A 16,438-nucleotide genomic window follows, 5' to 3' on the forward strand; every position below is an offset into this window, starting at 1 on the left:
ATTTCTAAAATAATTGACATAATTACACTCCTCACCTTAGCCTTGGAGTGGTGCTTAGGACTTTCAAATCAAATATCTGCTCTGGCTAACATGATAAGAATCGAACCTAAGACCATGTGGTGGTGTCCGATTGTCAATTTGGCTGGAGATTTAAGGAAAAATTGAGGAGAAAGTGAGAGTCCTAGGAGTGGTACCTACGTCGCTCCTACAACAAATCCACTTTGGATAAAATGTCAGTGGTGGAGAATGGAAACTAGGGGTATCTTCCGTTTTTTGATCGACGCCCGTTTGGTTGAGGAAATCGAGCAGAGAGAGAGAGAGAGAGAGAGAGAGAGAGAAGATGAGGAGAGAGAGAGAGACAAAGTAGAGAGTGAGAAATGACGTTGGGGGGGTTTCTGTTTCTGCTTGTAGGATTGAATTTCAATCCTTTCTCATTCTTCAAGAAGGATTTGTTTATTTTATATATATATATATATATATATATATATATATATAGAGTATATTAATATATATTATTATATTATTTAAATAATAATAATTTATTAATTTAATTATTTATTTATTTTTGAAAACCATTATATCCTCTTATAATAATTATTTTTAGGGACGTTACATTCTCCCATCCTTATAGAAATTTCATTCTCGAAATTTGTTGAATACAACCTCAAGTAAAATTCATTGTTAACCTAACAAGTTTTGAGTTAATCTTTTAAATAATTCTATTAGAACTGGTAACTAATATAAATCGTTGGATTATACATCTTGTCCTAATGCACCTTACTTCAGTACCAACACTAAACAACTTCAATTTTCATCTCCAATCTTCCAAAGATATATCACCGACATAACCTTAGAAGAATCAATAGATAATTATCCTTTGATTATGATATGACCCAAAAATTTTATATTAGTTGTCAAGAACCCACATTTCTTTTTTAGCATACAACTGATGCTCTCATAATATTTGTAAAATTAATCACAATTGATGTTCATGCTCTTATTGAGTCTTTGAATACCCCCAAAAATCATCCATAGAATTAATATACGTGTGTGTGTGTGTGTGTGTGTGTATTTATACTTCTCATTGTTCTTATCTGTGATAAATTCTTATGTGTGTTAAATTAATTAATAAAAAAAAATACATTATACACTCCATTAATATATTAGACACATAATACAAATATAAAATACTAGAAAAGAAAGGTGGTTGAAGTTGAAAAATATAGAACATAAATATCACATTGCTAATATTATGAAATTAAAATATTTTCCTAACTAGTATTTTCAAATTGTTAAGTAATGCATCTATTGTGAGTATTTAAAGAAATAGTAAATTTTGTATTATTGTCATCCCCATTATAATCTTTTCCCTCTCTCGCCACATAGTATATTGAGAATGATTTATAAAAGAGAGGGAAAAAGTGAGGAAAAAGTACAAAATAAAATATATTTTTTTTTGTGTAACAGTCCTATAGCGGTTACATAACAGCCATAGCGGCTTTTACGTAACGGTCACGGTCCGTAACGGGTACTTCGGCCGTAATTTTTCTTCTCATTGATTTCGCGGTGTGTAACGGTATCGGTAAACCAAAAAATTGTTATGTAACGGTGTTCCGTAACGGTCGCTGCCTTTATTTGAAACCATGATCCTCACTGCTAGTGTAACACAACACACATAATGTTGGTGTTAGTTCTATTAAGAATGATCAATGTTAACAAGAACGTGGAAGGTTTTGGTTTGTGGAAGGAGAGCAGGATCTTGGTGTGCCACATGCTCTAAAATGTGGAATGTTAGGGGTATACATAAGTAGATATATTGATGAAAAAAGTATGATGACACTTGTATATTTTGAAGAGGATGTTAGGTGTTTCTAAATGTTGAAGAGATTCTGTTGAGAAATACATTAATACTTATAAAATAGAACTACAGTGTCATGATTCCCCACATTCAACTACAAAAAGTTATGTTATGTGAAAAATATAGAATTAAAACTCTGGATCATTAGATTTAGCATTCTGAAATGGAAATGTTCCATGTTTTGGAATGTTTGTACCAATTTGTGGTTCGCTAGGGTGTTAGCATTTTCTGATAATTATGAGAATGACAATCCACACAAAAGTGTTTCCCTTTGAAGGGCTCTTACCCCTCCACAATTGATTAGCAAGAAGAAAATAATGGGATGACTTGGTTTAGATGAGAATAAAAAAATTTATAAGAAAAAAACACTAGAATTATCCAAACACCATACTCTAATCTCTCTAGAATAAGAATACTTGAAAGAATCCAACAATCCTAAGAGAGAGCACAACTCCTAGTTTCTCTATGATTCTGATTTGTGAACCTCTACTTAATTCATTCTTTGGGTGTACTGTAGTCAGTTCTAATGGAAGAAACAAATCATTGCTTGTTGATAACTGCTGTAAACATTCTATAAGAAGGTAGCTTAGAGTCTGTTCGGTATATCTTTTGTTTTCTGTTTTCCATTTCTTGATTTTGTTTTTGTACAGTGAAGAAATAGATTATGACAATGCGTTTGTTTGTATTACCATTTTTATATTTCTTCTTTTATCTATTTTTAGAAAAACTGAAAACTAGATCTTATTGTTTTTAGTTATTTTGGTAACCTATTCTAAAAATGGTTTAATATGCAGATTTAACTATTTGTAAAGTAAATTATTCATTATATATAAATTTTTAATAACATTAAAGTAAAACAGCCATGTGAATTTAAAATATAATTAAAATAAAAATATCCATAAAATTTCAAAAGTTTTGAAAAAAAAAAAATTGTCCATCAAAAAATATTTTTTGACTTCTTCAAGTGTCATGTATGATAAGATTGTTTTTATAGCACTAAACAATGAGCTTTGACATATAATAATTAGGTCAATTAATTATAATAATTTCTCTTTTTATTATAACATTTTTACTTCGTATTCTTTTTGTATTTAATATTTAATTATATTTTTTTATTGTTATTTGATTTAAAGACAAAAATGAACATTTGTGCAATCAAGTTTATATTTTCTTTTAGTTTTAGAAATATTAACCAGATAGGTTGCTAGTTTTTGGTTTTTAATTTTAATTTTTGATTTTTTAGTTTTCGTTTTTTATTTTCATTTTAATCATTTTTTACTATGATACCAAATGACCCCTTAGTTTATTAGTTCGTCTAGTGGTGTGTTTGTGATGGAGGAGCAGACATTTGAATTTTCATTATCTTTTATGGTTTGAGGCCAAAGACACCTCCCCTGAGGTTTTAGAAATATTATAGACCTCTCCAGCCTTTTGATTCTTGGGACACATAGACCCTAAAAAGTTGTCTTTTTGTTGAATATAAGGGGCGATTTGTGTCTTATTGGCAAACTTTAAAGAAAGTCTCTGTTATTTTTGAAATCTTAGGGGGAGGTCCCTAAGATTTTTGAAACTTCTAGGAAGGTCTTTGTATTTTTGTCAAACCTTAGGAGAGTTCATTGTCTTTTACCTTTTAAGTTATCTTGGACCGTTGAAATAAAACCTATTTTAAGGGTGATGGATCTTTTTATTAGGTTTTTATGCAATATAGGGTTTACTAATTGATGTAATGAGGCAACTCTCTCCCCCACCCCCCAGGGGAATCATCTCTATCGAAGGCTTCTTTCTATTTTCCCAGAAGACACCCTTTGGCTGACTGTTTGTGATCTCCATTATTCTGAAATTCTAGTGTGTTTCCCTACAAGATGGAGCTTTTATGAGTCTAGGTGTGTCCAGGTTGCCTACTGCATGGAATGTTGCACTAGTTGATTGTATTGCATGAGGAATGGTTCAATTTGTTTTCCTTGACTTTTTTAGCCTCTTGATTGAATGGTCAGAGAGATCAAATTTCTTTTAATTTTCTTGACTGATACATGAATGCAATTTGTTGGAGCTGGGGGAGAAATTGTTCTTCGTTTGGTTTTAGGAACTAAGAGCGCATGTCCTATTGTTGCTCCCTTTCTACTTTTTGGCATGACATTCAAACCAACCCTTGATCTACCTCAAATGCATGGAATATTGGAACCCTTACATGCCCTTTTATGAGACACTCTCTATTACCAGATAGGCCAAGTCATTGTTTATTTAACTTTGATGTTCTGGAAATAGTAAATTTTCTTAATAAATGTTATCATGCAAGGACTGCTTTGTTATTGCATCTTTTGTGATTAGTTTAATCTTGTATAGGGGTGGGTGCACTCGCACACACATATACTCACGTGTATGGGGTATTTTTGTTGATGTCTATATTAATGAGAAAAATCAATCATCAATGGATGTTGGAATATAGTCATGTTCATGCTCTTGGACTATCAAACTACATTGTTTTCATTTGTACCTGTACATGGAATTGTTACTGAATAATGAATGAACTTTTGGTGAAACTGCAGATTGTGTGGAGTTGCAGATGTGCGAGGCCTATGGAAGTTGTCATTGGAGTGCAAAGTACATAAAAACATACGCGAATGCTTTACACTCTCAAGAAACTTCTTTTTAACACAATACATTACATTACCCCCCTCGATTACAATTGAATTTTTAGATATTAAACTTGGGTTTTCTTTTTATAAATATTGGAAATGCATTTTGGAACATTTGTCAAGTTTTAGCCTGTTGTACTCTAAACTTCTTTGAGTCTTTTTAGCGGCCATCGTATCATCTTTTGTAGATTGAGATTAAACATCTTAATTTTGGTCTAAGGGTGGTGGCTTTGGTTGAATCTTTTTTAATTTTCTCTTTAAAGCCCCCTTTCAGTCTCGTTTTATTTTCCATGATCCATTTGATGTTTAGAGTCTTTCAATTGCTTTGGTTGAATCTTTTTATTTTCCATGATCCAAGTTTACAATTATAAAAACTAGGACTTTCAATCCATAACCATAGGAAGATGGTGAATTCCACCATTTTGGGAACCAACCTCCAATATTAAATTTAAAGAAATGATAATGGTGCTCCAAGAAAATGCAACAATTAAAAAGCTCAGCAAATCCTAAATGAAAAGAGACTAAGCAATATTCGTTAAGAGTAAGATGGCTCGTGGTTAGCAAATCTAGGACGAAAAGAGGGACTATGCAAGTTAGCCAATTTAAAATATTCTATTAATTATGATGGGAAGGGTTTGAAAACAGGTTTTTTTTTTTTTTCAAATTAGTTTAGTAGGAGATATTTTTGTGCTTTTTTTTAATGGATTTTTATTTTTTAAGTTTTCTTTGAGGACTTTTTCCCCATCTAAGATTGTAAGTCTTTCCATTTTCCTCAACAAATTTCTTTTGCTATCAAAAAGGATATTTGTGAAGAGTGAGATAGAGATGAGGCAATGCACCAAAAACTCAATTGAGCTTCGCAATCACAACTCAAATGTTAAAAGAAAAGAAAGACTAAAAAAATTTGAGGGTTAAAACAAGCTCCTTTCTGGCTATTAGATCTTTTCAGTTGAAATCTGACATTTTAATTTGATAGAATACAAGCAATATTCAAATTTATTAGGGATGGTATTGGCGACATCATAGATGGGGCATACTATGTGTTTTACTTTCCTCATAGTTTATGGATGGGAAAACTCAAAATTAGCACACGTGAGTTCTCACCCAATCTTATTCCCTTGAGTAACATTATTTAGTTTGCCATTTCCAGTAAGTATATCAGCAATCTGCCTAAAATTCAATGAACCAACTTTGACCGAGTAGCTTGATTCAACTACTCTTTAAGAGTTTACTTAATTATTGAATGCATTTACTTTTAGCCCTACATCATGTTTCATTAAGCTTTAACTCAGGATCATTACCTGTGGAGAAGCTATGTTATATTCATACAACTGTCAAATCTTTAAATCGTAAATAAGTGAGCAATTAACAAACATTATACAGCATGACCACTTTGCAAGGATGCATATATCGGAGAAGCCACAGACCAGCCATGAATGCCGATGATAGAACACCATCTTGAAAACTATACGAGTTAAAATCCCCCCTGCAAGGAATCATAACACGTTAAGAAAATAATAACCAATAAATATACTTTAAAATGCTGGATAATCCAGCTGCTTAAGCCACTGGCCCAAAAGTAAAATAGCTGTTCTGATATCAGCCAACGAAAAAGGATCTGTTGTGCAGTCTCACTTTCCATAGGACACACGAACACTGTATGAGAGAACATGCTTGTGCCCACTGATGTTCCAATTTTCTTAACACGCGCACAGAAGAACATGCTTGATTCACAGTGAGAGGAAGGGAGAGAAAAGAGCATGCTTGATTCATAGTCAGTGTCTAGATTGTTTGCAACATGAAACTGTACAAGATTAACACAACCACAAGATGATAATATCAATCTATTTGCAGATTATAAATTATGAACATGAAATTTTCGATGTAATATTCAGGAATCGATGCGAGCAAAAGTAGACTGTTACTATCAAACAAAAAATATCAGCAAATCTTACTGAATTTCGCTAGCTGAAGTGCATATCCCACAATCTCAGTGCATGTCCTACCACTCCAACTCGCACCATTGCTAGCTGTTGCTCCTCAATCCAAATAACAGAACATATTAACTACATAAAGTATTGTGGGTAACCAGCAAAGTAAAAATGTTTAGTTATTTGTATTCTGCCAAAACTAGAAATTGGAAAATGGAAATTTTCTGTTTCTCCCATGCCAGCCCAGAAAAATTGTACGTGAAACCTTGTATGCATACAAATTCAACATTTCAGCTTCAGGAAAACATAATATTTTGAGCATACATTAAAATTACACCAGTGAAAAGTGCAATCAGCTTTCCATCAAGCTCCAAGAAAATTACTTGAAGCTCCCCAAAGGTATTACAGATCGACATAACATTGGCCGCAACAGTTTTCAATTAGTTGAGGCACATATACTAGCTGTGAAAATGGTCACTCTTTTCCATAATCGAGAAGCATAGGTCCTAAGGCCAGCAGATGTTGCAGAGTACATTGCTAATTATTGAATGATAATATAAAAACATGAACTGGTTATACAGCACAACAGGTCTCATAATCCAAGAAATTCCATTTTTATGTAGAAATAGAAACTTTATTAAGAAAAGAAGAAATATACAACTGCTGCAGCAAATCAAGCCTTAAGCCCCACTAGGTGGAGTCTGCTAAAAGAAAGTATATACATGGAAGATTTAAAATATAAAAAAAAATCCTCTTAATGAAGTTTGTTACTGCTGCTGCATTCAACGCTAAAAGACCACAAACTTGAATTAATTCCACCAACCCCTCCGTGAAGTCTATTAACAAATACATCAACATAGAAAAAAATGCCTCGTCTCTGCAGTGCCCATAAAGCTACACATATGACACATTTGCATATACATATGCACATTTGAATTCCACCAGCTTCACAGGTTTTTTAGGAATGCATAAGCAGCAATATGTATGTCACAGCATTCTGCATCCCATGAGAAGTCCTTTTCCATTGCATCCAGGATCCTTCGACTCCACTGCAATGGATTGTTCTTCTGCAAACAACAAAACAATGAAGATTCAAATAGATTTAGTTCCCTAACACACACAAACTCTGAATAATAATAACAGCAACAACAACATCAGTAGTAATAATAATAAATTATTACAATAATTTCTTCCTGTGAGTGGAGAAAATCTTAACAATTGAAGTGGAAGAAAAATTAATGACCAACAGGGGGAAAAAAAGAAAAGCTAACCATTTCATCAAGGGCTTGGCTCAGGGACATATTTGCAAAGGTACTGCCAATGTAGTGCGATACCTTGGTGCTGTCAAATTCACCATCTCCACTGTGCCTGTGAAGAAGTACAAAATGACGTGAACATTACTCTGTAAAAAGAGTAAATAACAAAAGGAAAAACATTTTATTACTCTATTTTGTTACTTCAAATAATCAAATATTAATAGTTACCCGAATCTGTTGTCATTGTACATTACTGCAATTGGCACTGCTCCATATTTTATAGCCTTCAGCTACATTTTCAGTGGCATAAAAAGAAAATCAACTATGAAAATTACATTTAATTTTTTGTGCATATATATGGGGTTATGATACAAGGGAAGTGAACATGGTGAAATATGTGAATTTGCAAGAAGTTATGTAGTACCAGGTCATGACAAGAAAGGGGATTCTTTTTCTTCTTAAATTGCTTGCCTATTGGATATTGATGATCAATGACTGCACTAATATGGGAATATGATTTGATTAAAAGCATGGTGACAAATGGCACAAGTGTGCCAAAAAAAGGTGATAAAGAATGTGAATTATAGTGCAATGGCTAATCAATGACAAGGTTAAGGGCTGCTCACTTGTGGAAAAAAGTTTCCATTTTTCATTTTCAATTCTCCAAATAATTGAATAGAATGCCACCTTATTTCCCAACTTTCTAGCAGCTGAATAAAAAAATTAGAAAATATTTCTTTTATTATTTTCCAGCTTCCTGAATAAATGTTGTAAAAGTGGAAAATATGGTGCCATTTTTGTAATTATTTGAAAAAAATTGAAAAATGAAAATATGAAAACTAATTTCCACAACTGACGGCTAAATCGGTTGGGTGAATGGTTAGAGCTTGGGACTTTAATATCTAAATTGAGTGGGTCAATGGGCAGAGCTTGGGACTTCAAGGGCCTGTTTAATTGTGGAAAATAGTTTTTTATTTTCCATCTCCAAAATTTCTAAATATATTTACAAAAAAATGCCACCTTATTTTCCAATTTTCTAATATTTAAATACAAAAGCTAGAAATTCCCACTTTCCTCTACAAATTTAGAGAACTGGAAAACAAGGTGGCATTTTTGAAAATCATTTGAAAAGCTAGAAATGGAAATAAAACTGTTCTCCACAAGTGAAAAGGGCCTAATATTGGAGATGTTAGGTTCTAATCTTGGGAAGGGGTGGTAAGGGATTAGGGATTGGGGGGGAGTGATTATGGAATGCTCTGCTTTTAGCAGCTCACACCCAATGGGCGCCCTAATTAATCGAAAAGAAATTGGGTGCATGACTGTTTTTTACTTTCCTGGTTTATGGTGGAATAATGGTTCAGGGTTTTCCTCAAAACATTCTGGGAAGGTAATCATGAACATCTAGATACATTTACAGAAATGTAGGTTCCCATGGGAATCCAAATTCTCACAAAAAATCAATTTTGGATGGAGTCTAGATGTTCATCTTTATGGGAGCATATCCACATTCCCATCTTGTTGAATGTGCTTTATAACAAATAAAGACAATAACACACCAACTCTGAGCAACAATGATTGTAGTATCCATGTGTTCCCAGAATCCAATAATATTCATCATCTGAATCAAACTTCAGTGTATTAACATCCCCAACATCCATATTTTTTACATGCCTAGATTCCCAGGAACTTATATTTTGGAAGTGCATCTCAGATCTTCAGGTCCAAACAGCACATAAAGGGATTCATGCTTCAAATCCCAAACAGGTAAGAAAGAACTCTTTTGAGCTGAGTTGATTGAGAGAAGGATGTTAATTTTAGTCTTTTCACATTAATTATACTTCTACTTGACATACCAGAACTTGGAGCACTGGGTCATGAAAAGATGGACACAAGATAATGTCTGATCCTGCAAAGATTAAATGTGATAAAACCTCATCGTATTTGTTTATAAATCTGGCACTTTCATCCTGCAGACATGGAAGAGAACCCATTACAGCATGTAAGATGCCAGTAAGTTGAACCAAATCAAATGAATCCTAATATTTATTGCAAGCATAAAGCCCGACCATTAAACATCTATTGATGACTGAAAAAACATTTGAATTCCATACATATTTAGCAGAAAATGCTTCCTTTGACAAAAAAAATGGCATACCACATTGAAAAGCAGGAACTGTGCTTACAGCTTAACCTGCTTGCTTTCAAAATAGAATGCAAGCAGAATAAATTTTGCATAAAAGAGCAGCACCTTTGTTGCTTCAACATCTTTATCTTGAATGCATGGTGAACACTAAAAATTTCTTGTATACAGTGCTGATGAAAAAGACAAGAACAGGCAAAGTTTTTACCTTGAGTTCTTCTTGAAAAGATTCTAGAGCCCTGTTTATACTTGGCATTTTGCTAGACACCATGAAGATAAACTGCAGGGACTCACTGAACATATTGTATCCAAGGCAAAATTAATGGAAAGAAAAATATAATTGAAGCCAAATAAATAAACCAAAAGTTTTTACTGGCTGATGTGGATTTTCACTTCTCTTCGCATTCGGAAGAAAGATCATCATTCACCTAGAAGGTAGGTTTAAAAGGATCCTTACCACATCAGCTAATAAGTGTTTTTAGCATAATTCAGCTACAATGAAAGTCATTTGAAGGACAAAGAATCCATCAAAAAAGAACTAACCTGAATGCCTCTCCTGTAAGCAATCAAAACAGCTGCCTTCAACATCTCCAGATCAACATCTGAAACTTCTGAGAGGACACATCCTACCAGATAAAACATTATTAATTTATTTAGAAAAGCATATGGATATGTTCAGAGTAATATCCCACACTCATTCCATACTTTCTCCCTGATTGATAATAGAAGGCACAAAAACCATATCTGTCTCAAGACAATGTATAATAATAAGCACCATATACAATATTAAAAGAAAAATAAATACACCCAGAAAAATGGCCATTGTATCTAATATAACACCTAATTAGTTCTAAAATTTGACCAATAAATAAGAAATCAAGGTGCTACCTGAACAGAGTCTCAAGGTTATTAATATTGTCCCTAGTTATCTAGAACATTTGAAAACAAAATAAACAATAACAGAAAGATAGGTTATTGGTATCATCCCTACCTAGCTTCCTAAATACAGTTTATCAAATACAAAAGTGAAAAGATATTAAAGTGCTACCAATCCAAGCAAATGAAAAGATACTTCTTTTTCTTTTTCTTTTTCTTGTTGAGGACCCCTTCAACTGACTATTCATTTGAGAAGCCAAGGGCAAGACAATTTTTTACATTCTTGCAAAACCAAAAAAATCTAGAGTTCCAGGATACATAGATGAACAATAAAAGTAAAAGCAAGAAATAAATGATATGATATGCAAATCAAAATTCCATAAATTAAATGAAACGGACTACATTTTTAACATCAAAGAGCAGTCTCTCACCTGCTCTAACTTCATAATGCTACTCCTTCAGCCTCATTACAACCTGAACAGAAATAGAACATACAGACACTTGCCATTTAGAGGGCACTTGGTTTAAGTGATCCTTGACACTCTTCTGGATCACTTTTGCACAGGAATCATTGTCTGGGAATGGGAAGCCAATCCCATGGCAATATTTTTATTGTTTGCCCATCAAAATATCCAGGAATACATCATTCCTACAGTTAATTCAACCTAGGTTTCTTTCAGTTTTAACAACATTACCCCTAAAGCATGAACAATAAGTTTAAACACATCAAAAATAGAAAAGTTTTTTTATGGGAGAGTATTGTCAGAGACATCTTCATCTGAGGAGGCTTCATCCTCAAGCTCTTATAAAGGAAATGCCACCTACTTTATACTGGGTACAGTTATCATTACCATATTATTATTTTTTTATTATATATTATGACTTCACATTTTTTTAGGCAAATGATTTAGTTATTATATTATTATTTACTTTATTGTTCATTATTTATTTGATGTTCCGTATTTAATGATTTAACTATATTTTATTATTCATCTCATATTAAGATCTGGATGTCACACTTTCATCCCACCTTCTAAATATTAAGGGCAAATCAGTCAAAAGAAAATAATCAAGATTCAAAAGAGAAGGGTGGGTTCAAGATAGGGGTACCTATGGGAATGTGAGGGACAATCCCAGCCATTAGGATTCCGATTCCCAAGGTAAACAATACGTGGGAATCTAGGACTCCAAAGCCCACTCTTGACAATTCTTAAGGATTCCATGAATCAAATGTCCCCTTAAGGTATTAAGCATTGTTTAAAATAACAAACACAAGATAGTTTGTCTAGACAAGTCAAAACTTTGCTGTCCAGTCCATGAAAGTGCAACAGCAACTGCACAGCATATGCTGCAACACAAGTAGCAATGCTAAAACTAAGACGATAAACTTTTTACCAAATTGGCCTTTTATTCATTAACTAAGACAATAAACTTTTTTCTCTTGAGGTGTTTTTGGTACTTTAAAAAGTACTATAAATTTAATCTCTTTTCCAAACAAAGGTCACGAATGGGTCTGCTTTCCCTCCACATGTCTCCAGTTATTTCATAAAGAACAATCTAAACAAGTGATTTGAAGATAAAAACTAATTTCTTTTCTTTTCTCTCCAAATCACAATCCAAATAAAGTGTTAATATTTGTTGCACAGCACGCTTATGCTGTATGGAGGAACAAATGTCACTTTTGCATTAGAATGCAAGAGTACACAAACAAAAAGTCCGCCATGAAGACAATTGAACTAGATGCTCAACTTCATAACTATTACATGTTCACCACAATTAATATACTCCCAATGAAAGGTTGCCATATTAGCCAGCATATCAAAATCTACCACTTTTCTGAAAATAAAAGAATTTATTTTGTGATCTACTGAATTAAAAGAAACCAGAAACTTTCACACTAGTATATCCACTGCGTCAAAAGGAATAAGCTCACCAACTCCCATCTCAAAAAATATATTCTCTTGGATAGCAGTGGTTGCAGCAACAGCTTCCTGTATAATATCAAATTCAGTATTCACAAAATAAATAAATAAATTTACAAGTTCAACTAGGGAAACACAACTGGGCTGAGCAACGAGCATTGGTTTCCATCATAAAGATAGGTACCCTTTCTTTTCATTCCGACAAGAAATTTATCTTGTAGTATACTCGTACCAATCAATTCTTAATTTCATATGCAATTATGCACTGTGCATATTTTATAATCTGATCAACTTAAGCCAATATTTCAGTGGAGAATCCTCCACAACACAGTCAAGGGGTTCAAAATTTGAATCCAGTAAACATAACAGCGTGGACCAAACCATAATGTCTAGATGATAGAGAATCAACAAGTCTAACGAGCATACTAAAATAAGGTACACAGGGTTCCACAGTATCCTAAATCAGAAAATTAGAAATCTTCGTCCATTTTAAACACATGAGTTCCTCCATTCCCGTTCAAGCTCGACATCACCGAAGCCTTCTGGTACTCCCCGACCCTCTTCTCGAAAAAATTGGTCTTTCCTTGCAGAGAGATCAGCTCCATCCAATCAAACGGGTTTGGGACGTTGTAGATTTTGCTGTATCCCAATGCACCCAGAAGCCGATCAGCCACAAACTCGATGTATTGGCTCATCAGATCACCGTTCATCCCCACGAGGGCGCAAGGTAACGCGTCGCACACGAACTCCCGCTCTATGTTCACTGCATCAGCGACGATTCCCTTGACTCGCTCCTCACTCAACTTCGACCTCAGTAACCCGTACAGCAAACACGCGAAATCGCAGTGTAAGCCTTCGTCGCGGGAGATTAGCTCGTTCGAGAAAGTCAACCCTGGCATCAACCCGCGCTTCTTCAGCCAAAATATGGCGCAGAAGCTGCCGGAAAAGAAGATACCCTCGACGCAGGCGAAGGCGAGGATACGCTCAGCGAACGATTCCGAGCTGTCTATCCACCGGAGGGCCCAATCGGCCTTCTTGGCGACGCAGGGGACGGTATCGATTGCGTGGAAGAGGTTGTTCTTTTCGTTTGGATCCCTGATGTAGGATTCGAGGAGGAGGCTGTACATCTCCGAGTGGATGTTCTCGATGGCGATCTGAAAGCCGTAGAAGGCGCGGGCCTCGGCGACCTGAACCTCCTTCATGAACCTTCCGGCGAGGTTCTCGAGGACGATACCGTCGGAGGCAGCGAAGAAGGCGAGGACGTGACTAATGAAGTGCCTTTCGTCGCCGGTGAGTGCGTCCCAGTGGCGGAGGTCCTGGGAGAGATCGACCTCCTCGGCGGTCCAGAAGGAGGCCTCAGCCTTCTTGTACATTTCCCAAATCTGCGGGTACTGAATGGGGAACATGCAGAACCGACCTGGGTTTGGAGCCAACAAGGGCTCTTCCGGCATTGAAGGCATCTGGTTCGAAGTACTGCACAACCGCAATTGAGATTGAGGCATCTGGGCTCGGGATGCTTTGAAATTTATAGGGAGATTCCCAGCAAATTTTGAATGAAAGTGGGCGGGTGATTTGAATTTTGGGAAATGAACAGGGGGCGGTAGAGAAGGCTCACCTTGCTGAGCACCACAGGACGATGGCGAAGTCCCACCTGTGACCTACCTTTACAATCTGCAAGAAAGCCCACATCATCTTCAACAGAAAGACATAGATTAATCACGCGCGCGCGCGCACATATCCACAAACAGGTCACTGTGCTCTCTTAATTCAATAAAAGTGAATAAATACAAAGAATGAGGATGAAAATACAAAAATAAAAAGTGTATATATACATATATATATATATATTGTTTTTCAACTTTAGTAATAACCTATATTTAGAAATTTAATGCTTTTACAAAATTAATGAAAATACAAAAATAAAAAATGTGCAGGAAAATTTTAAAATTTTGTGAATGCTACGAATTTCTTATCTTTTACAAGAAAAAAATTTAATTTTTCAATGTCAAAACTTTGGAACTGTCAATTATTGTCTAATTTAATGAAATGGTAGTATTATGGAGTTGCACCATTAATAAAATAATTAATAATTTAAAACTGTAACATAAATTTGCAGTTTATGTTTTGTAACTAAACTAAAATTTATTATAACTTCCAATAAGAACTAAATGTATTGGAGCTTAATTGTTTCTAATAATAACTAAATTATAATTTTTTGCAATATGTTGATGTTTATCAACCTTATTAATTTTTTTTATTAACATTAAGCATTAAGAGTATTGGTCTAACTCATCAACAAATAATCATTGATAATCTTTTTTTTTTTTTTCTACTTCAACTATTATTAAAATAACTTAATATATCATTAAATTATTTAAAATAACAATTACATTAAATACAATTTTTTTTAAAAAAAGTAAAGATAGTTGCAGCATACCTCTCATAACCCTATCATGAGAGATTAAGTCATGACTTCAATTATCCATCTAGGGAGTTTTCATAGTTATTATTCATACATATTATGATCAGATTTATAGACGACAGTTATACTTATAAGTATTATCAATATCATGAATAAAACATTCTGAATAATTAGTTTATGTTAAGCTACAGAAGCATGTTTTATATGGTAACAGATATACAAGTTTTCTCATTTTATTATGTATGGTATATTATTTCAGATCAGATTTTCCAAGTATATGACTCACTTGCTACACCCTAGTAATAGCATGTTTCTTCTTACTGAGCGTCGCCGCATCCCATTTAACTTATATTTTTCAAGTGATCCAGCGAGGCGAGCAGATCAGGCTCGCAGATAAAGGGGTTTCAGTCCTGCCTATTGTTAGAGTGAGTATTTTGGGAAAGGTTTTCCTTGTATAGCTCTAGTCTTGAATGAGGTATATTTTGAGAGATATTGCTGTGTATTTATACTGTGAGGGTATGTTAGCACTCTAGTATTGTATTGTATATATATGGTTTCAATTGTATGGATTCAGCTTCCCGCTGCTTAGGTTGATGTTTTATTCCATCAGGAGTTATGAGCGCAGCTTAACTTAATATATATATATAGCAGGTTGTTACAATTCTCTCGATATCTTCTCGTCGACGAAACATGTCCTCGTCGATGAGACCCTCTTGTACCCTCATCGATGAATCTCCTGTATTCATCAACGAGGCCATGGGTAAATTCCTTGGGTTATTACATTCAAAGTGCAACGTCGTCGATGAATGCAGAGCGTTCGTCAACGAAGTCGGTTACCTCGTTTTGTTATTGTTTCCATTTTCCTTCCTTTTTATTATTTAAATATCATTATTCTTCAGGTCGTTACAAAAGGACATGAGAATAAACATCGGCAAATGATGGCATCTCTGCACTATTAAGTATTTGGGATTGGATTGCCTCAAACTCAGGCTCAAGCTCGCTAGAACATAAAAAATTGTCATATGCTCCCTCTACTTTTGCATCTCATGAATGACGATGGTCATAGGTTGCACGACACTAAGCTCTTCATGAATATATGCGTTTCATCTCACCAAAATAATCTACAATGCTCCTATCTCCTTGTTGTAACTGAAAGTATTACTCCCAGGATAAATCATACATACATGTAATGTTACTAAAGTACAGAAGCTTGGCATAATCCCAAATCACCTTGCATGTATCTAGAAGCATGCATATCAGTGCAATCTGTGGCTCCATCGAATTCTACAAAAGGGAAACAATCAAGGAATTTACTTGAATCCACACTTCTTTTTTCTATCTAATAAGAAGGATAAGATTGGAGCAAGTGGTTAGATTTTCCAAATTTTGCTCAATAA

The 16,438-nt window shown here is 34.4% G+C and overlaps 2 protein-coding genes across 2 annotated transcripts; both read right to left on the reverse strand.

The window, feature by feature from the left end:
• Nucleotides 1-7,275: 7,275 nt before the first annotated feature.
• LOC131154899 (probable starch synthase 4, chloroplastic/amyloplastic) lies at nucleotides 7,276-10,108 on the reverse strand. The gene is made up of 5 exons (XM_058107714.1): nucleotides 10,030-10,108; nucleotides 9,535-9,648; nucleotides 7,910-7,971; nucleotides 7,697-7,793; nucleotides 7,276-7,492 (listed from the first exon to the last, which is right to left on the reverse strand). Exons 1-5 carry the CDS (start codon nucleotides 10,090-10,092, stop codon nucleotides 7,373-7,375), a joined length of 456 nt encoding a protein of 151 aa, XP_057963697.1. The 5' UTR covers nucleotides 10,093-10,108; the 3' UTR covers nucleotides 7,276-7,372.
• A 2,757-nt stretch (nucleotides 10,109-12,865) lies between these two features.
• LOC131154900 (ribonucleoside-diphosphate reductase small chain-like) lies at nucleotides 12,866-14,375 on the reverse strand. Its single transcript, XM_058107715.1, has 2 exons — nucleotides 14,235-14,375; nucleotides 12,866-14,092 (listed from the first exon to the last, which is right to left on the reverse strand). Exons 1-2 carry the CDS (start codon nucleotides 14,309-14,311, stop codon nucleotides 13,090-13,092), a joined length of 1,080 nt encoding a protein of 359 aa, XP_057963698.1. The 5' UTR covers nucleotides 14,312-14,375; the 3' UTR covers nucleotides 12,866-13,089.
• Between the last annotated feature and the right edge of the window lie 2,063 nt (nucleotides 14,376-16,438).

Source organism: Malania oleifera, chromosome 5, assembly GCF_029873635.1.
Source record: "Malania oleifera isolate guangnan ecotype guangnan chromosome 5, ASM2987363v1, whole genome shotgun sequence".
Taxonomy (NCBI): domain Eukaryota; kingdom Viridiplantae; phylum Streptophyta; class Magnoliopsida; order Santalales; family Ximeniaceae; genus Malania; species Malania oleifera.

Coding starts and splice junctions, on each gene's coding strand:
- LOC131154899 (XM_058107714.1), bottom strand. CDS start 10,092: ATGGTGTCTAGCAAAATGCCAAGTATAAACAGGGCTCTAGAATCTTTT. Junction 9,649..10,029: donor CTTTTCAAGAAGAACTCAAG/GTAAAAACTTTG, acceptor CCATGTCTGCAG/GATGAAAGTGCCAGATTTAT. Junction 7,972..9,534: donor ACCCAGTGCTCCAAGTTCTG/GTATGTCAAGTA, acceptor CTGAAAATGTAG/CTGAAGGCTATAAAATATGG.
- LOC131154900 (XM_058107715.1), bottom strand. CDS start 14,311: ATGATGTGGGCTTTCTTGCAGATTGTAAAGGTAGGTCACAGGTGGGAC. Junction 14,093..14,234: donor GTCCTGTGGTGCTCAGCAAG/GTGAGCCTTCTC, acceptor GCGGTTGTGCAG/TACTTCGAACCAGATGCCTT.